Raw genomic sequence first — 21,097 nt, forward strand, 5'->3', positions numbered from 1 at the left:
TAATTAAATCACAAATCTAAGTTGGATGGATCAACATAATGATTGTTATACATTAAGAAGACCATCCTATAATTATTTTTATTCTCATTACATTAAAAAATAATAATGACAATCACATTAAACAAGTAATTAGCCTGTAATAAGCGTAGTAAGTCTCTACAAATAGGTGAAAAAAATTCATCTTTGGGTGAGTTAAAGTGAAAGGTTTTAATAACTAATAGTCTCATGGTAAAATAACTAATATCTAGAATAAACCTGTTAATAATAACATAATTCATAAACAGAAATTGAACTATAAAACTCCATAAATCGGATTAAATCAATGGGTCATTGGATGTTAGATGATCCAAAGATTCACAATATCTAAAAGTTTAATATTAATAAAAATTGTATACAATAAATAAATGGATCCTTTAATAATCTTATAAAGTTATTTTTTTAATATGTACGAAGTCCTTGAGCTTGAATCTGAAATTAGAATTGTTTTTACTTTCAATTTTGATATTATTTTCATTTTTATCCTTAAAAATCACTTGATCTGTGTGTTAAATGAAGTTTCAGAATGACATTTTAGTTGAAACATGTCCAGAAGGATAAATAATTCAAACATCTTCAAATATCTTTTGACACAAATTTTTTTCTGTAATAGGATTAGAAGAATTATATTTATTAATTTTCAAAATTAAAGTAACAAATTATATGAAAGTTTGAGAGAGAGATGTGAATTTTAATTTGATGTCAAATTTTATAAACTAGAAATCTATTTCACTTTTTTTTTTTTTAGGTAAAGAGAATTTCTTTAGGTGCAGGAAGAAAAGCCCTCTTGTCTTTGAATTTCGGCCGAATAACTGCTGACAATCATCAACGAAACCCATTTTTTTCTAACACGGGTGGCAGACTTTTTGTTCGGTGAACAGCTATCTTCTCGCGCCAACCTTAAACCAAAACAAGTAAGGGAGAAAAGAGAGGTTGTGAAAGTTCATTGACTTTTGGCCTAATTAGTTTCCCTTCCAATAGTAATGAAAGAAACAATGACAATGTTCCAACTATATATAGAAACACAAAAATCTATAATTAATTTGCCACCTTTCTTATTCTCTCTGCAATCAAAATTTCTCCATTGGGTCATGCCTATTTGAACCAAAAACCATAATTAACAGAAAACAAGGAAACACCTGTCCTTAATAACAACCTCAGACCACAAACGCACTTTGTTGGGTTATAAAGGGACCAAATATTTGTTTGCTATGAGTGCCATTGAACCTACATTGAGTTTTTCTCAGCACCGGAAAATGGCACGGATCTTCCTTACCACTCTTTCTCTGCTGCTCCTGCTCCTTGCTCCTTCCGTGGCTGGTCAAGCATACACACCGGTATCTTCTTATGAATCTCAGGTTCCATTTCTGGGCCGCCATGAAGATTCCAACACTAAACTAACCGGTGATTCACCCGAGGAAAGAAAAAAGTTCGATGATCGAACACGCTACACAATACCTCAAAATGCTTACCACTCTCCCAACAAACTCATTGAAGGATACTACGACAAAACTTGCCCCGATGCAGAAAAAATGGTCGCCACAGGGTTCCGCCAGATCGTTAGGCTCAACCCAGGCGCAATCGGTCACATCATTCGCCTTCAGTTCCATGATTGCTTCGTCAATGTAAGCATTTCCAAACCTTCTCTTTCTTCTCTCTAAGTCAATCTTGTTATAACCAAACTACCAGAAACATATAACATACACATTTTACAGAAAAAGTAAATTAATAGTGAAATGAAATCAGTCAAGGTGATGACAGTAAAATAGTTTATATAGTTTTCCAATGACATAGTGATGAGTTTCTAACCGAAGTTGGGATTGAACAAAGGGATGCGATGGATCGATTTTGTTAGATTTTACACCATCGGGTGACATGGTTGAGAAAAGTTCAATGTTCAATGGTCTGCTCCTGAAAGGGTCAGACATAATTGATGACATAAAGACAAGGCTGGAGAAGAAGTGTCCTGGAATCGTGTCATGTGCCGACGTATTGGCATTTACCACGAACGAAGCAATGACAATGGCGGGTTTACCTGCTCGGAGGCCCCTTGGTGGACGCAGAGACTCCATTGTTTCCCTTGCAAGCATTGTGGAAGCCGACAATCTTCCTATGTCAGATTGGAACATCGACCAAATGATGGAACTGTTTGGCAGGAAAGGGTTCAACATAGAAGAAATGGTGGTGATGATTGGTGCACATTCTGTCGGCATTGCTCATTGCGACTTCTTCATGCAGAGGGCCTTAAACTTCAATGGCACTGGAATCCCTGACCCTACCCTGGGTGTGGAGGCGATTGAGGAAATCAGAAAAGCATGTCCTGACGCTGGCACGGCCCTGTTTAGGAACCCCCCTGTGAACTTCGATGCCACACCAACTGTTCTTGATAACCTCTTCTTCAAGGACATGGTGGAGAAAAGGAGAAGTTTGCTCATCACCGATTCTCATCTGCTTGAAGATCCCAGAACTAGACCAATCGTCGAACAGATGGCAGGTGACCCTACCTTGTTCCCCAGAAGGTTTGCTGAGGTCATGATCAAGCTCACTTCTTTGAATGTGCTCACAGGGACTGAAGGGGAGGTCAGAAAGATCTGTAGGTCCACCAATTAAACTTCCCATCAATCAAATTACTGTAACTAAACCATCATCATCATTAACTAAATTTCTTATTCTTTAATTCTTTTTTTTTTTTCTTTCCCTTCTGGGGCATTTTCCTGATATCCACAATCATGGTGCCTCATTCCGAGGTTCCATTCATTTCGACTTTCTGTCATGTATTCATGGCCAACTAACTGTTATTGATTTTTTCTTATGTATTTCTGTCATCTGTTCATGGCCTAGTAACTGTTATTTTACTGTTTTGTTAATAACGATTTATCTATCATTCAACAATAAACTTATCTTCAATTAGATGAACGAAGAAGTATGAATAATCATTCAGAACTTTTAGTTGCAAAAATTGTGTAAAATTGCAAAAATGGTTACGTTGATACGGTTAAAAAATATTTGAAATAAAGAGAATCGAAGTGTATAAAAGAAATTGAATTATTTTTTATGTATTATTATTTGAACTAAATTATATACTCATTTATGGTATTAGAAAATGTACTTTACCGACTTATATTTGGGTTTTCTTAATTACATTGACATATTATGTACAAATTTATTAATAATAGAAATAGGTTCATTTATTTTACAATTTTTTTTTGTATATATTAGTTAAAGATTGTGTGCTTATACATTGTGAGGAAGAAACTTCTTTTTTATTCTCATTATATGCAAAAATGAAAATTTGTCACCAACTAAGCTATTAGTCTATAATTAGTGAGCTCATGTGAAAATAGAGCCAAGAAAAAAAAAACTGAGGTCAAAGTTCATTCTGAAATGAATTAAAGTCGAATTTTGTTGTTCTCATTAGATATTCTCTGTGCACTTAAGGGTGGAACAAACTATGTTTTGGAAAAAATGTCTTTGACCTAGTATTGTGAAAGTTGACATGATCATTGATCCGTGGAGGAAATGAATCAGTGGTCAAATTGTTATTTACCCTATATATTATTATAAGATTTAAATTAATGCATTATTAGTACATTAATGATTATAATTTCCTTATATTATTATTATTATAATTATGTACATACAATATACACATAATAAATTGCTTATTTAAAAAACTATTTTTAATAAAATCGATAAACAGTGAATAACTCTATCTTTTTGGTAAACATGTTTTTTTATATGTAGGTTATAACATACTTGACAAATAAGTATATTATTTTAATGTTATAAAATATTTAATATAATTATAAATAATAATAATAATAATAACAATAATGCTAGTAAAAATATTTATTTAAATAAGTTAAATATTAGGTATAAAAGACATTTTTGAAATAATTCATAACTTGAGACTTTCACAGGTAAAGCCTAACTTAATTTGAGCAAGATGAATATCTATTACAGATTTTTCTACATAATAGTTATGTCTATTTCCTTCTGCACTCAAAGTTACCTTTCTTCGTTGATTTACTTTATTTTATATATTTAGTCAAGATTGAGCAAGACCTGCAACTTTTTTAGGAATTTGTAACTTTTATAGGTTGAGACTCCAATTTATTTATATTTTGATGATGTCTATATTTAAACATCAGTTAAGAAAGTGGCATATTTAAACACAGTGTAATTTAGTTTTTCAGTTTAGAACAGGAGGAGACACAGTGTTGAACCCAAAACCCAAGGTTGAAACTTTTCTACACGCAGAGGGAGTGCAAGAGGATGATGAATGTTAGAATGAAGAGAGAACTCACAAGCGTAATAAAGATGCAAATAGAGAGACGGTGGTGTAATGGATTGCGCTGTTTCAGCTCTGTATCTTCGAATTGGAAGGGCGTCATCCCCACTCTGCTGCAGCCCAGAGTTCTGCTGTACGACGCCGTTTCCCTCTTCTGCCACCGAGGTATTCATTCTTCACTGTCATTACTCTGTATTCAGTTCATGGGGTGTCGTGTTTCGTGTGATCCAACTCTTGGGGTGTGTGCTTTTGCTTGTTGGCTGCCTTGGTTAGAATAAAGATCCCACCTTTCGTATTGGGGATGCTCTTAGAACACGAAAATTTGGAAAGGTTAATATATCTAACGTTCAAAAAAAAAAAAAAAAAAAAACTAAGCATTCTACTAGGTTGGTCTAGGTTTTGAATTGCTTATAGGGTCTCGACTCGATTTCGTTGTGATTCTCGAAGTTGAGGGAATTGTATGCAGACGAATGCGTTTGATGTGACTGCAATTGCAGTTCGGAGGCTCCCAAAATCTTGACATTGCAGTATAAATCACGTCCAAGATTTCTGTCACTGACTGTTCTTTAAGAAATTGAGCACATGCCACAAATATTCCAATTCTTTTTGAATTTCATCGCGTTCCTGTTAGTTTATTTTTTGTCTCAGTGTGAGGTGGATCTTTCTTTGTATGTTTTATGGTTTTTATCAGTCTGGAGTTTTCAGCTCTTTGCTTCTTTATTGAATGCTAAATGGTGTCTGTTGTATTTTGTGTGTAATGATTCAGTTTAGTTTATTCAGATTCCTTGCGCTCAAATAGAGACAAATTGGTAGGAGTATTCTTAGCTCAGGCGTCGAATTGAAGAACGCAGTTTACTTTAATTGGTATGATAGATGACAATTTGAATATCCCATGTAATAGGGATTGAAGATGATAAGATGATGTCGGAGCCATTGGTGACCCTTGTTTGTTCATCCTTTGAACATCTACATTGTTATATTAGGATCTGACAATCAATTTCAACTTATCGGTGAGTTTTCAACTAAGCTATTTTCATTTTTTTGGGGACATTGTCTTAAAAAGACTAGGGAATAGTTTTTGAAAAGTCTCTTTAATTGCTGTCACCCCTAGCCCTGTCTTAGTTGTGGCCTCTTCGAGAGTTGCCTTAGTTGCAACTTGAAGGGTGGTGGTTTAGCCTCACATCAACTAGTAATATGACTGACTATAATAGAATATATAAATGCAGTGCAAAGCTCAAGTTAGAAGTGAAATTTTGTGGAGTTGAGTTAGGTGTAAACCTAATTTCCAAGAATACTTTATTGAGGTTATGTTTAGCTGTGGGAAGGAAACTATCTCTATAAGATAGACTTGGTGAAACTAGAGGTTACAAAATTAGTAATTGGCATTTTGATTGATGTTTTTAAAATCTGGTAGGCTTGTTAACGATTTTCATGGCTGTGATAATTCTGTGTTGACAGGAGTAAAATGGGTAATCAGAGCAGATAAGGACAAACGGATCAAATTCTGCTGTGTTCAATCTGATGCTGCTGAGCCATATTTGAGAGCTTGCGGTCTTGACCGAGAGGATGTCATATGGCGAATGTTGTTTGTTGAAGGCCTCAATGAATATTCTCAGGGATCCACTGGTTAGAATGCTCTCACTCATTTAGTTAACTTCAATGGTATCCATTTTGTTGTTTTTCACATTCTTTAGACTATTTTACTGCATCACTGTAGTTTTAGCATACATGCGTGCATATAAAGTTTTAGCATTAGTCCAGATCTGTTGTTGCTTTGGAAGGAACAATATGAGATCTGCTTTGTATATTGAGTTTTTAGGTCTTTGAACATTGATAAGTTTCTTGCTTTGTTGAATTGATAAGTCCATATTCTGTAGTATGATGAATGCCACTCTCAATCTGAATTAAGAGTGATGTTGCTAACAGCATCTGAATCTGGATCATGTTTAGAGCAAATTCTGGAACAAATATTTAGATTAATACTTCACAAATGAGGCTTTGTGAATTATATTTTCACCAAACTTCTCTTTGTATGTGATTTTTGTTTTGTGTCAATCTGATTGATTTATGATCTGCAGCTGCATTGCGAGTTCTGTCATACTTACCACCACCTTACTCTGCTTTAAGCTCACTCTGGGTGATTCCTACTCCTCTCAGGGATGCTCTCTATGATTATGCAGCAAAACGAAGATATGAATGGTTAGGTAGGGCTGAAGATTATTTGGTTTTGCGAGAGAAACATCTGCTTGAGCGTTTCATCGATAGGGAAGAACTCATGAGACGAGCTCAGGATTTGTAGTTTTAGCCACACTTTACACTTACAACTTTTTTCTTCTGTTATCAGTCACAATTTACACTTACAACTTACAACTTTTTTCTTCTGTTATCTTCTACAATGGTAGATTGTAAATTTGAAATGCTTTCGCGAATAGTGTCCTTGACCCAAAATCACTTACCCTTGTTCAAATTACAAAATTTTCAGTGTACTTTGGAATACCGTTCTTGAGAATTACATAAATATCAATATTCAGTTAGATATTCCATTCCTCCTATTCTCGACTCCTTAGATGATGTTGTGTAACAAATTGATTTGTAATGTCATGCACCACATTTTACACTTTTTGCTGCAGAGAGAATAAAAGGGGATGATTGCATATTATGATGTTATCAATACTATCATTTATGAGTTTCATACCAATTCATTTATCCATTTATGAGTTTCATATTTCTGTATAAAAACTTGTTTATACAGAGAGTAATAAATGATACAAATCCACTTTTGAATAGATTGATGAAAGGATCCTATGAGGTCCAATAAACAAAGGAACAAATAATACAAATATCTGATCTTTGCAATTTACATTTGACAAACCTTATTATATTAAACTTCATTCTGAACTTAAATGAAAGGGACAAGTGTTTAAATATAGGCTCTCAAAGTGACCGGAGTTCTGATTAAATGAAACAATACATGTCTCAGTTTTTGAATAAAACACATTGTGCAGTAATGCAGACTTGATGAAAATCTGAAATTTGCATATCGTTCTTCTCCCTCTTTTAATGTATGTCATCAATTAAAGTGATTACTACTAAACAAAAAATGAAAGAATTTCAAATCTTGTATTGTCTCATTTTAATTGATGTGGTGCTTAAACTCATATTTCCATTCCTAACATTCTTGGTACCGCTCCAATAGTAGCTTTTGTCATTCTCTTCAAAGTGAAATCTGAATTTTTTTGTATATCTTTTTCTTTTAATGGACTGCTAAATCCTCAGAATAAGATGCATCAGTATCACTAATAAAAAAGTCTGCAAATTATTTATATCTTTTCCTCTTCCATAATTTGTGGTTTCTGTGACGAATGAACTGGTTTGGCTCCACTTCTCTATGGAACAGTTTCACTCAAATGAAAATCAGTTGTTTCTTCAGCAATGTCTTTCAATATCTCACATGTTCTTTTCATTATCCAAGCAATTTTGCTTCGGAAAACAACATTCTCAGGATGAAAAGATGATAAGTGAGAGTTTCGTACCTGGTCCAAGATGTCATCCATCTCATAAGTCGTATCTTTTAACATTCTCAGTCAATCCTTGATAGCTTCATTTCAGAATTGTTTCTCCTCAGCATCATCAAGTGTGGCCTTGAGTGCAGTGAACACGCTGTCCATGTCACTTCCATTATTCTCTTCTGATAACTTTGTAACATTATAAACATTGATTTGAGTATTACTAAACATGTTGAAAAAATATGATTCTTGTTTAAGCAACTACAATAAAGAATAATTAAAGATTAACTAGTAATTGAGTTTTCTAAATTTTATGTATAAAAGAAGACGGTAAAAAGAAAAGTGAAAATGTGCTCACAGGTTTTGTCTTCAAGATTCTTAGAAGCCATAATATAATTTAGCAATCAACTTCTCAATGAGAAAGACCATTGGTAGTCTCAACTCAAATAGTAAATATAGTTTAGCAATTAAGTCCCAAGGAGAAAGACCAATGCTCACAAAATTGGTACTATCAAATAAAATCAAAACTTTACAATGGGATGCACCAAGTCATTACAGAAGTGCAAAAAATTCTGAAAACAAACCAATTAAATAACTAAATCGATCAGAAATCAGACCAAATAATCAAGTTTAAACCATCAGAAATCAGAACAAATAATTTAAATTGTTTTGGGTGGGATGCACTAGCCTTTGCATCAGTGCAAAACAAAGGCAATGCTTGAGAAACCAAGTAGCAAGCTACCTTGAAGGTTCTCTCCCTACAAAAATAAATTTAATATCGTGTGGACTAATAGTCCACATATCAAATATTAAACTGATAAGAACAGATACTACACTTGATCTTAGCCAAAAGGCCGAGAAAGGTATGCCTTATACTACTGAAGTATTCAAATTTATATCTCAAATTTCAGGTACATTTCAGTACTCTGACAAGTGTGGGACTTCACAACTTCATTAATGCTCCCAACATGATTTCCGGAAATCAACGGACTTTCAAAATTTAGAACAGCAATTGAGTTCATGTGATGTCTAATGAAACTTGAAATGATTAGTCCTTCGAAATATCTTTTACTTAATATTGTGTTGATCCTTCTCCAATAGGATGGTTCATGCCTAATTAAGGTTTAACTTAATATTTCTTATATAATTATCTTTCATGCTAATTATCTGGAATATTATATATATAATATAATATAATATAATATAGGTTAAGTGTTAATGGAAAAAATTCAGAAAATTACAAATTATGTCAGTGAAAAAAAGCTGCAGACTATTCTCAGCTTTATGAATGGAAACCTGATTTGTAATAGGATCTCCAAATAAATATGCGGGAAACTTTATCAAGCCCATCACTGATCCCTTGTGGAAGAAAAACCACGACTAGGACTAATCTTACTAACAACCTGGGCCTGACAAGTCTTGGCTGATCAAAAGAGAAGTCAATCATTATCAAAGAACAAAATGAAAAATACATAGTTTTTACAATCTTCAAAGGCAAATTGTCCTCCATGGTTGGATAATTTCAGCATAAACCAACAAATAGGATAGACAAACCCAATTGATAAGGTAATTATAAAACTCATCTACGAGAGTACCAAAGAAACAACAAAACCACACAATAAGAAAAGCAATAGTACCATCAAGTTACAATTATGAACCTCTTCCACCTAATAAAAATCCCAAAGAAAACCTCAAAATCAGAAAAACAAAATCAGAAAAACAAGTAGTACTAGTAGCACAGACCAAATAATTCAAATTATTTTGGGTGGGATGCACCAGACCTTTGCATCAGTGAAAGACAAAGGCGATGCTCGAGAAACCAAGTAGCAAGCTACTTTGATGGTCCTCTCCCTCAAAAAATGAATTTAATATCGTGTGAACTAATAGTCCACATATCAGATATTAAACTGATAAGAACAGATACTACACTTGATCTTAGCCAAAAGGCCGAGAAAGGTATGCTTTGGAAATTATAAGTGTTCAAATTTTATATCTCAAACTTCAGAAACCTGTTATTGTTCTGACAAGTGTGGGACTCCATAAATTGAGTATGATGCTCCAAAATCACCACGTCAGTAACAGACTTTGCAATCTAGACCAGCAATCGAGTTCATGGCATGTGATAAAACTTGAAATTACTCATAAGCAACCATCTTACTTCTTCTCCAATGGCACTGGTTCATGCCTAATTAAGGCTTAACTAAGTACTTATACAGCTGCCAGTGAAGCCAAGCATCCAATGTTGTCCGTGTCTCTAATATGTGATGTTGCAACCAGAGGAGCTTTTTTCTTCACCAGTATTTTTACTTCAACATTAAATTATGTTTGCCCAACAGAAGTCAGATCAAGATATGTCCACCTGTCAAAACCTCTAAATTCACCCAATGATTATAATAGGAAATCCATATAAATAATTGACCGATGATTATGGATACCCAACTAAATGGAGAATGTAAACTAAAGACTAAACAACAATATATGCACCAAAGGCTGTGCTGGAGAGATAAGTACACAGATACTCTAACATTCCTCTCCCTTATAAAGCAAATCCCAGTAAATTAGGTACTTATGAAACCCTTCAACCTAGTAACATTAAATAAAAAACAACTGAACCAGACAACCAAGAGAAATAAAACTATTGATAACCAAAAATAACTCAAACTGATTTGGATGGGATGCACCAGGCCTTTGCAGGAGTGCAAAACAAAGGCGATGCTTGAGAACTAAGCAGCAAGCTACTTGGACGGTCCTCTCCCTTGAAAAATAAATTTAATATCGTGTGAACATATAGTCCACATATCAGATATTAAACTGATAAGAACAGATACTACACTTGATCTTAGCCAAAAGGCCGAGAAAGGTATGATTTGAACATTATAGATGTTCAAATTTTATATCTGCTGCTTCAGTTGTCATTCAATGCTTTGACAAGTGTGGGACTTCATCTATTGTGCCAATCCTAGCAACAGAGTTTAAGATTTAAAAGTATGATTTGAGTGTACCAAATATTTGATCAACCTGAAACTAAGACGAGTTTATATCCACTAACAACGTTTTCAAAGATTTTTTATTGGGATATGTTACTGTCACAAACTATGGTGACTCTTCTGACTTACCAATCATCATGAATGCTTAAAACTGACAGGACTGAGTATTGGATGAAAAGAAAGTTATTTTGTAGCTAGAGAAGTACAAGATATTTCATGTATTTTTTAGTGTTTTGATATGAATTTTTATTTACATTAATTAAAACTTTTGTTAATTATTCAGCAACATAGTCTCCCTTAGTCCATTTTGTTACTCAAATAAAAATGACAAGACACTTTCAATTTTAATAAAAAAAATTGGATTTGTTTGCAGCAGCTTAATTATGATAAGTGAACATTTAAAGAAACTTCCGCCACCTACTTGTAAATGTGTGGATTCTATCTAGCCTTAGAATGAATGAAATGAATGGTTTGAGTTTGCCTTACAAATTTCCTATTTTTCTGTCAAATTAGTATAGTCCTCTTCGGCTTCAATATATTTATGTTTTCTTGTCCTTATGTACACAGAAATACGAATTGTTCTTTGTGTACTCTAATGCCATTCAAACTTATGTCATGTCTTATGTAACTTCCTCTAAATATTATTATTACTTACCAATGGAATAAAGCACTTGTTTTTTAATATTTTTATGACATTAAATAGATTTACTTTTTTTTTATGAATAGCAAAACGACTACTAAAATAATGATTTAGAACTTTTTCGGATGAACTTTTCATAGGTTAAAATTAATTTATGCGAGTTTTATCTTTTTCTTCTTTTTTCTGGAAATTCTAATGGAAAAAAAAAATCATCTCAATTGACATTCATGCCTATCCTAGAATTACCAAACTAAGAAGTTATTATTTCAGAACATTCTAGACTATCCCAACCTATATATTTTAAAAAAAGGAATTTGTTCAATATACCTCATTCAATAAAAATATAGATAACACATATAATACATGATTTAATCAGACATAATTTCAAGAAAAAAAAACATTATAGCAATAGATATCGTTCACATGTGGTATTCATATTAATTGGCAATCATAAGCTGACGACTGGCTCAATATTTGATCATTTGATTTAGTTTTATTATTTTTAATAAAAAGTTTATAAAAATAAGATACACTCATTGTAAAATAAAGCATACAAATACAGTTTCTTATGTCTTTCTATTAGTTCAGATGATCCACAAATACAGTACTTAAATATTGTACTTATATCCGACACGTATATTATAAATAATAAGATATAATACTATATATACATATATTAAAAAATAATAAAAACTCTTAAAAATATGATAAATATAATAATAATTATTATTATTTGAATTCAAATTAAAATCAAATATATTAAAATTTTAACATAAAAAATTATAAATTATTATTATAAAAATAATATTGGTTTTTTATTAATAAATATCTTAAAATATTGGATATCAGATTCATCATTCATTAGTTCATTGTTGATACTGGTCAACCGGCTAATCATAAGGTGGGAAAACTTGTGCAAACAATCATTAACCAAATCTATGGCAGCCTCCGATGTTAGGACCTCAAAGAATCATTAACTAAATGAAGCATTCTTCTGGCAATTTGAGAATATAGATCTTCAAAATGCTCAGGCAAGATTTTAAAGATGGACATTTGAAATCATAATTTATTTAATTTGCAAAGACAGAATAGTCTCTTAAAGTTTCATACATCCAGGATCATACACGCGACTGAAACTACCAAAATCCACAAGATAGAGTACATATTTATAACACAAGAGCAAGCTTTGGATAAATGAATGCAGCCCAGGTAGATATCGCAGCAATAACCGTGGTAAGAGTAGATGATCAAGTTGAGGGTTTTACTCCCTGGCGTCTTATTAACTCTTCTATAAGCCACATCCTGAAGTCCTAGAACTCAACTTTGACTATTGTTATTAACAAGACCTCTTCTTTTTTCTTCGTTTTATTTTGAGCATGAAACGAAAATGACATTATATATGTCCCCTTCAGATTTGAAGACTGGCAGATATGGAGCTTGCAAGGCTGAGAATCTCAAATGGTGGCCTATTCGTTACCTCTTTCACTGTTAAGGGGCATGAATCTGTGATCCAGAAGTAAGTGAATGCAGTCTCTGGATGCCCTGTGCATGAAAGTTAGAAATGGTTGAAGGTGAGAAAATAAAAGTGTAAACAGTAAGCCACTAACTTCATAGAATATTGTTTGATGAAATACAATTGTTAACACATGGAAGTATATCTTCTACATTCCTTTTAACATTACAGAATTTAATGTTAATTACTGTTTCCTGACACCAATACTAGATTTGTGAGTGTTCAATTACAACAAGAATGGTTTCATGATAGATTAAGAACAACTGCTCCTCCTGATATGTTGAAACTCTACCAAAGGAAGTAAGAAATACAATTAAATCAAGTCGATGTAAGAAAACAGGTTAACATGTGGCGCCTAATATTGGGATGAATAACAAGTTCATCAATTCGTATTATAAATTTAGAAATACTTCAAATAAAGTTATTTTTCTTTATAACAAAGAAAATCAATGATCATGGCTTAACGAACAAAGTAAATCAGGCATTACCCCCATTGTCGTGTCCAAAGCGTGACCATGAATTATTTGGAAAAATGCCATGGGTCACGTAAGCACTAATCTTCGATGCTCCTTGAGCTGCCAAGACTTTCTGAAAGATGACAAATCAATGAATTATCAAGGTATATACAAAAGCATATTTGCTACAATAATTCGAACTATATAAGATTCCAACTTCAGTGCCATGTAAGAATCCGCATACACAGATTTGTATACCTGACACTCTATCAAAGTTCCACCTGATTGAACCAAATCATCAACAATCACGACATGACGACCCCTAGGGTCTCCCTCCTTAATACGAACTATCCTTCGTTCTCCTTCCCGAACTTTTGCACAGACTATCTGCATGTCCATTGTGTAAGTGCTAATAGTTGGAACCACCAAAGCAAGTTAATCAATGTTTCAAACTTCAAATTAGTAGCTGTAACACTGATGCCAGTGTGATATTTATAACTTTTACTGAAGTTGAGAAAATTTGATATATTAACCATATTCAATACCGTTGGAAAATGCTGCAGTTGCTTATGAAATCGTTTCCATGCACCATCATCGGGAAAAGCAATTGATATCTGTGAAAGAAGAAAACCAAAGTTGTTACCGATTACGCGATGGTATAAAAGAAATGATTCTCATTCACTTGAATAACTAATATACAATCTGTTTTTATAACGTCAAAGTTAAAAAAGATCAGTCAGTAACTTGTAATGAGCGAGTCCTTTGTGATGAAGTTCTACTTAATAGATTAGTCTTTTAGGAAGAGCTTTACTCATGTGTCTAAGTCAAAACATAATTTCCATTATCAAATTCACATGCACATGAGAAAACTACACAGTAAAACAAAGCCTGAAAGAGAAGAAATAATACAGGTGAAATCCTCACATTATCAGAATCAGGAAGATCCTGGAGCCTTCTTTTCAGCAATGGTATCCCACTCTCAAAGCATGGTAAAATGTTATCACCAAAGTAGAATCTCTCCTGAATTGCCACAAATAATCAAACAATTATAGTCAGGAATTTCACAACTGACAAAGAAAGACAAGGAAAACATGAGACAGACCACCCAAAACAACAATTGTTAAAAGCAATTCCACAAATATTAGACCTGCAAGGCATGAATGTCAAACGTCACCAGACTGGTAGGTCCTCCCCTAGAAATGGGTATGTTGGACAAAAGTCTGGCCAAAGTAAAAGCTGTGGCAATATCTCCTTCATCCTCCATACGCTCTGATGTGCCCGTTGGGAAAAACGGAAGGACAAGGGTAAATGAAGCAATGAATAGTTTTGGCAATGCATAAATAACAGGAATCTGCTCAAAAATCACTGCTGGAGAACTGAATGAGGCCAGAAAAGCCACATGCATCCCGCGAATTCCTTGGGCATTAGGAATGAAAATGTTGGGGAAGCCATCGGGAAACTTGCTGAGTTTTCAGGTGCACAAAGTACTTCAGTGAAACAAACCATACAATACAATTCACTCAAAACGCAAACTAACTAGAAAAAAGAAAATTACAACCCAGAATAAACGGGCTTTAAGCTTTATTCTCAGGCATCAAGATTCACAATGTGGCAGCATTGTGTGAGGCCATATCCTCCCTAACAAAAGCTCTTATTCCCATGGAAGTACTAAATGAAAAGCCATTTAATGCATGCAAATATATAACACAGTTAATACCTATCATACAAAGAAAGAATGAGATGAAAGTTCCTAAATTGCCACCACGGAAACATCAATTCTAACCCAACAAACAAATTTAGGCAAATGGGGCACTCGAAGTTGATGGAATACAGAAACGGGACAATATAACCGTAATGGGTACTTCCAAGTTCCTAAATTGCACCACCATGACATCAATTCCAACACAACAGAGCAATTCACCCGAATGGGACGCTCAAATTAGACGAAAAACAAACACAAATCACCACATTGGTCAAAATCAAAACCAGAGAAAACAGAGGGAGAGGAGCAGCGGATGCATCATGCATGGCGAGAAATGCAACGTGAGAGGGAAGGGACGAACCCCCAAGAGATGGTGCGAAGCTCGATGGCGTCAGAGTCGGCGGCGATTTTCTCGGCGAGGGCCTTGGTCTCGGCGCAGAAGAAAAGAACAACCTTTTTGGCATTTTTGGTGGGTAATTGGGAAGCAGAAGTGACAGCGGAGACAGAAACCAATGGAGAAGAAGGGTTGGTGCTGGAATTGGAGAGAGCGGTGGAGTCCTTGTTCATGTCGGAGATACGGTCGAGTGTCCAGCGGCGATGGCCCTCGAAGCCTTTGATCTCGCACCTCAGATTCGAATTGAAAGAGAAAAGGGATTTGTTGTTGTTGTTGTTGTTCCTAGAAGGGTGAAACAGAGAGTGAGAGCGTTTGAGTGAGAAAGGTTTATTCGATGGAAGCGAAAAAGACGGAGGGGGTGGGGTGGCCGCCATTGTCGGCGGTCACCGTCCTGTTCTTCACTCGAAGATCGCTTTCTCTTTAGGGACAGTTGGAAAAGATTTGTATGTTTGGTACTATAATGTATTTCACAAAAGGATAAAACATAAAACAGTATTATATAATTAGTAAAATTCGTGAGAACTTGGGAAGACAAAATTGGCAGAAAGTAGATAACACTGAGACTAAATTAATTTCGTCTTTTAGTGGAAGTTAGCATTTATTTATTACCAAACCAATTTCAATTTATTTTTATTCTGTTACAAGAAATAATAAGAAAATTGAAAATAGAAAGATAACATATCATATTTGTTTACACAAAGTATTTGTCTCTTCGCCTTAACATTTTATTTATAAACAAATCAATTATAAATTATTTTCATTCTAAAAAAATAAAAGAAACATTTCAGTTAAAAAATAACAATAAAATTAATTTAAAAATATTTTCATAAATATTTAATAAAATGTTAGTTATAAAAAATATCAATATAAAGTTTATATAAAAAATGTCTTAATTTAAGAAGGTAATATTATTTTATTTATTACAAAAATTAAAACTAAATTGAATCTAAATAATAAATATAGTAAGTATTGTCATATTATCACATTGTTGTTGTCATGTCATGTTGATTGACACTGTCACGTAACACAATTGTGAAGTGACATATGTAAAAAGTAAATAAAACTTAAAAAGTTAAAAGAAAAACAAAAATTGACATGTGAAACTTTAACACCATTTGTGAAAAATTATGGGTGTCAAAGCGGGTCTGCCCTGACCGCCATGAAAAGAGTGGGTCAGGTTAGAATTTTCAATCCACCAGCCCATTTTGGTTCGGCCCACCTAACCCTTCTAACTCTCTAAACTAGTAGCCAACCTCGCAAACCCGTTTTTTTTAATTAAAAATTATTAAAAATTTTAATATTTCTATATTTAGTTTTTGTATAAATCTAAATATGCAATACTATTATAATTTGAATCATTGACACTTACCAATTAAGTTTCAATTATTTGTTATATTAGAGTAATTTAACAAGTAAATATAATAATTTTTTTAATTTATTCAATTAAATTATATTAATGGATCAATTAAAAGATTATAAAATATTTATATCAATAAATATGTTCTAAATGTTTATTTATAAGTGTATATATAAACAAATTTTATAAATAAAAATTTAAAAAATACAATAAAAGTGGCAGGTCTGCCCAGTGGCAAGACAGGTTGTAGTTTCTGACTCATTTTTCATTAGCAAATCAGTCTGACCCTACCTTTTTTTGGTGGGCCGAGGGCGAGACGGGGCAAAATGGATCAGACTGACCTGTTTTGCTATAAAACTAGCATAAAAAACCAAATTGAATCACTTTTAGAAAAATCATAACCAAATTGAATTAGATTAAAAAAGTCACGACCAAATTAAGACGAAAAAAATTAGATGACCGACTTAACACTTCTTGACAAAAAATAATGACCAATGGAGTAGTTAATCCTTTTATTTATAAAAAAAAAAAACAATCGCAAATTGTTTTTATTCTCTAAAGAATATAAGAGGAATATTTCAGTTACAACAAATAATAACAAATTAGAAAGATTACAAAAATAAATATTTTTCCTATACAATGATTCTAATAATAAAATTTAAATTAATTACAAAATAGATTTCGGCCCAATTACTGACCTATATGAATCTCGTGCCAATAATTGTCAACTCATTCCATAGACGATCACTGGTAAGACCTGCAAGATTATACGTCGGCCCAAACAACATGTACTTTCACCTTTCGTTCTTACACGTGAATTTAGGATCAAATCTTTATTAGGTCAGAAGTAAAATGCGTGCATCTAAGTCGGTCACACATCGACTTAGACATTACATATTCATATCTATTTTTAAGTGTGTTATCAATTTTGTGACTGGAATTAGTATATGTACATACATTTTCTTTGCAACTTTACTTTTACTTATAATATTTGAATAATTACTTCTATTTTATTCTATGCTCAAATACTCTTTTGGTTTTTATTTTCGCTATATTTTTTTTCAATTTTGTTCTCATTTTTGTTTTGTATTCAATTAGGTCATAATTTGCATCAATTTTGGTCGATTTGGTCTTTTTGCTAACGGTGTTTAAATAATTAGTGTATTTGAACAATGCATATCATGTGTTAGTTTTTTTTTTTTTAATTATCCATGGTCAAGTCAGCATTGTGCCACATGTTAATGTTAGTATATGTTAGTTTGTGGTTGTGTTAGTTTCTTTTATTCAATGTAGTCTATATATTTGTTATTTGTGTTCAATTTAGTGTTTATATTCTTTATTTTTGTTCAGTTTAGTCCTTATATTCGTTATTTGTGTTTAATTAAGTGTGTACATTCCTTATTTTTTAGTTCAATTTAGTGTCTATAATAAAAAAGTAAATATAGTGTTTTTACTATTTTATATAATAATGTTGGGTTTACTTACTCTTTTGTTTTTTATTTTAATTCAAAAATAGCAAGTGTAAGGCCCACTTTTCATTCTGCTCCTTTTTCTTAGGGTTGCCTTAACTATTGGGCCTTAGGGCTGGCCCAGAAAGGGGAAAACAGACCTAGTCCACCCCAAACCCTAACCTATGCTCATTTTCCGTAAACAGAAACTACACCTCATAGAGCTGTTGCTGCCGTCTTCTGCTAGGGTTCCAAAGTTCCTCAGATTCACGTTTAGCTTGGCCATTGTTCTACTCACGTAAGTATCTTTTAATCCCTACCGCCTTTCCTAGTATGGTTTTCGTGGTCAAAGTTAGAAGCCCTGTAATAATTCGTTTTTGTCCGCTGTCCAGTTTGCAAGTTTGGTTCTAGAGCTGTTGTGCTCTTGGTTCAGTGTCGAAGCCCCGTACGAGCCCATTTCCAGGTAGGGAAGCTCTGGCTTACTACTATATTACATGTTTCCATGTTGTTGGCTGTTATTTTGAGTTCCCGTGGTTGATGCGATGATATGTAAATTGTGTACGTATGAATGCTTTGTTCTGGTTTTGGTGTGGGTGACTGTTGTAGGAAAATAGTGGCGAGACCTGCTAATCTCGCCCAAGCGAGCCAGTCTCGCCTAGGCGAGATAGACAGGGACTCGTCCAAACCCCTTTTACGCGAAAGGTTGCCAAGGCGACCAGCTCAGTTTTTGAGCGAGCAAGTATCTCGCCCAGGCGAGAGGGGTCTCGCCTAAGCGAGATCCCGCGTTAGCTCCAATTTCACTTTTCGAGCCCTCGCCTAGGCGAAGGGGGCTCGCCTGAGCGAGACCCTTCAGCCTGAGCGAGGGACTGGGCGAGACAGTGCATTGTTGGGATGCTTTGTTACTCTTGGATGATTGGTATTTGTTTAAGTATGATTGCTATGATGAGAAATATATAATGGAATGTTATGTATGCGTGACATGGTTCATGGATTGTGGATGATGGGTTTGGTATGAACTTAGCATGTGAACTAAATGAGATGGTTGGTGTTAAAGTGGCATGGTATTGGCATGATCTGAAATCCCGTAACTATGGTTGGGGAGAAATGGTTGAGTATGGAACCACTGAGAAAGAAATGAAAAAGGGTGAATTATCAAAAGATGGTACGTGTGGTATATATGAATGTGCTTTAATATTTATTGATTGATTTGGTATGCTTGGTCCGTGTTAGTGCGTAATTCCTTGGAAATCCCTAGGTGGGATTTTCGGGTCGTGCTTCAGTGGTCGGGACGTAATTCCATGGCCCCTGTTAGTGGGTGTCCATGGTGGTGCCCCATCTGTATAACTAGGTAAGGATTCAAGGTAAGGTTGCATACTGACACTCTAAGGAGTCAGTTAGTCTCACCTAGAGCGGACTGACTCCTGTGGTGAGAGTAGCAAGAGGGCTGAAATTCATTAAGGCCTAGCCTTGTGGTTAGGGAAATTGATTCATTGTAACACTTGTGACACATAGCTCGAGGGTGAGCAGCTCGGGGGTGAGCAGAGGTATCCACCATAAGTGCAAGTATTCGCTGAATCCGACCAGGCTATACGTATCTGGATGAGTCGAGTCATGTCGTAGTGTATTGCTTGAAAGGTCATAACATGCTTGGTTGATTTGGGTGTATGATTTTTGTGAAATTTTATTTGATTTGATGGATGAAATCTTTTATACTATGGCTTACCCTACTTTTATTGTTGTGTGTTCTGTTGTGTGGTACTCTCTTTTGCGATGATCATCAACTTGTTGGTGTGAGCAGATGCGAGGAACACCCATGGACAACAGGGAGGTGATAGTTCCGCTGCATAGTCTTCGTAGTCTGGACCTTGTTCCTTGATGCACTTTTCCTTAGGGCTATGGCCCATGTATTGATATATGCTTTATTACTGTACTTCGTTTGTTAGACTTTTCAACTGTTCTTGTTGGCATCGTGGTGTGCCTCCCAGTTTGGGTAGGGGTGACGTTAAGGACCCCAGGACTGCATTGTTATACTATTTATGAGTGGCGTTTCTTTTAATTACGCGTATTAATTAAATGAGACGTTACAACAAGTTGCTCCTCCAACTTTTTTTAGTCACAATTTTATCCTGATTTTTGAAAAATTCATACAATTTGGTTTTGTTCGTTAAATTTCTTAAAACAGATCAAGGTTTCATTAAAATTGGAACTGTTAATAAGGATAATTTGCTTTATTAGTGTAATTAACATAATCTTAGTGTCAATTTTAGTGAAAAATCTTTGATATGCTTCAAGAAATTAACTAAAAAGACCAAATTGTATTAATTTTTACAAAATCAAATTAATTTGGAACTAAAAAAAATTGGATGACCAATTTAATATTTTAAAACCAAAAAAAAAAGTGATTTAACAAAAATTTGGACATCCCAAAATATTCAGGTTAATGACAATAGATAATTGTGAAGTATTATCATTTTCTAAAATTGAATTTTATCTTCAACTTCTTAAATGCACTTGTGGTCAACCATAAATAATTATTTCTTATAAAAGCAAAAATTGACGAACTTTTGTGACATTAAGTTTTTAGTTTTTTTTTTTCTTTTTTGTCGAGGCATTAGCTGATGTTATTTTGTTATTTTCCCAATGTCTCTGATTAAAATGTCTTACTTCATATACTTTTAAGTGGTTCCGGTTGATGCACTGAAATCAGATTTTTCTGCTTGAGTGGAGGGATTCTATATTACAAATCTGAATAACGACTTCAAAAAAAG

At 33.9% G+C, this 21,097-nt stretch overlaps 3 protein-coding genes and 3 non-coding genes across 6 annotated transcripts; 2 read left to right on the forward strand and 4 right to left on the reverse strand.

Moving 5' to 3' along the window:
* The first annotated feature begins 1,136 nt into the window (after positions 1-1,136).
* On the forward strand, positions 1,137-2,900 carry LOC114174316 (peroxidase 28-like). The gene is made up of 2 exons (XM_028059143.1): positions 1,137-1,661; positions 1,867-2,900. The coding sequence occupies exons 1-2, from the start codon at positions 1,248-1,250 to the stop codon at positions 2,644-2,646; spliced, it is 1,194 nt and encodes a 397-aa protein (XP_027914944.1). The 5' UTR covers positions 1,137-1,247; the 3' UTR covers positions 2,647-2,900.
* Positions 2,901-4,172: 1,272 nt separating this feature from the next.
* Positions 4,173-6,900, forward strand: LOC114169326 (uncharacterized protein YuxK). The gene is made up of 3 exons (XM_028054439.1): positions 4,173-4,492; positions 5,786-5,953; positions 6,406-6,900. Exons 1-3 carry the CDS (start codon positions 4,312-4,314, stop codon positions 6,624-6,626), a joined length of 570 nt encoding a protein of 189 aa, XP_027910240.1. The 5' UTR covers positions 4,173-4,311; the 3' UTR covers positions 6,627-6,900.
* A 1,606-nt stretch (positions 6,901-8,506) lies between these two features.
* Positions 8,507-8,700, reverse strand: LOC114174746. Its single transcript, XR_003602709.1, has one exon. It is a non-coding gene; the product is annotated as a U2 spliceosomal RNA (small nuclear RNA).
* Positions 8,701-9,598: 898 nt separating this feature from the next.
* Positions 9,599-9,793, reverse strand: LOC114174752. Its single transcript, XR_003602715.1, has one exon. It is a non-coding gene; the product is annotated as a U2 spliceosomal RNA (small nuclear RNA).
* Positions 9,794-10,503: 710 nt separating this feature from the next.
* Positions 10,504-10,697, reverse strand: LOC114174753. The gene has a single exon (XR_003602716.1). It is a non-coding gene; the product is annotated as a U2 spliceosomal RNA (small nuclear RNA).
* Positions 10,698-12,497: 1,800 nt separating this feature from the next.
* Positions 12,498-15,997, reverse strand: LOC114174050 (ribose-phosphate pyrophosphokinase 4). The gene is made up of 7 exons (XM_028058792.1): positions 15,492-15,997; positions 14,576-14,891; positions 14,353-14,448; positions 13,974-14,042; positions 13,687-13,815; positions 13,462-13,561; positions 12,498-13,002 (listed from the first exon to the last, which is right to left on the reverse strand). Exons 1-7 carry the CDS (start codon positions 15,896-15,898, stop codon positions 12,869-12,871), a joined length of 1,251 nt encoding a protein of 416 aa, XP_027914593.1. The 5' UTR covers positions 15,899-15,997; the 3' UTR covers positions 12,498-12,868.
* Positions 15,998-21,097: the final 5,100 nt, after the last annotated feature.

Source organism: Vigna unguiculata, chromosome 2 (assembly GCF_004118075.2).
Source record: "Vigna unguiculata cultivar IT97K-499-35 chromosome 2, ASM411807v1, whole genome shotgun sequence".
Taxonomy (NCBI): domain Eukaryota; kingdom Viridiplantae; phylum Streptophyta; class Magnoliopsida; order Fabales; family Fabaceae; genus Vigna; species Vigna unguiculata.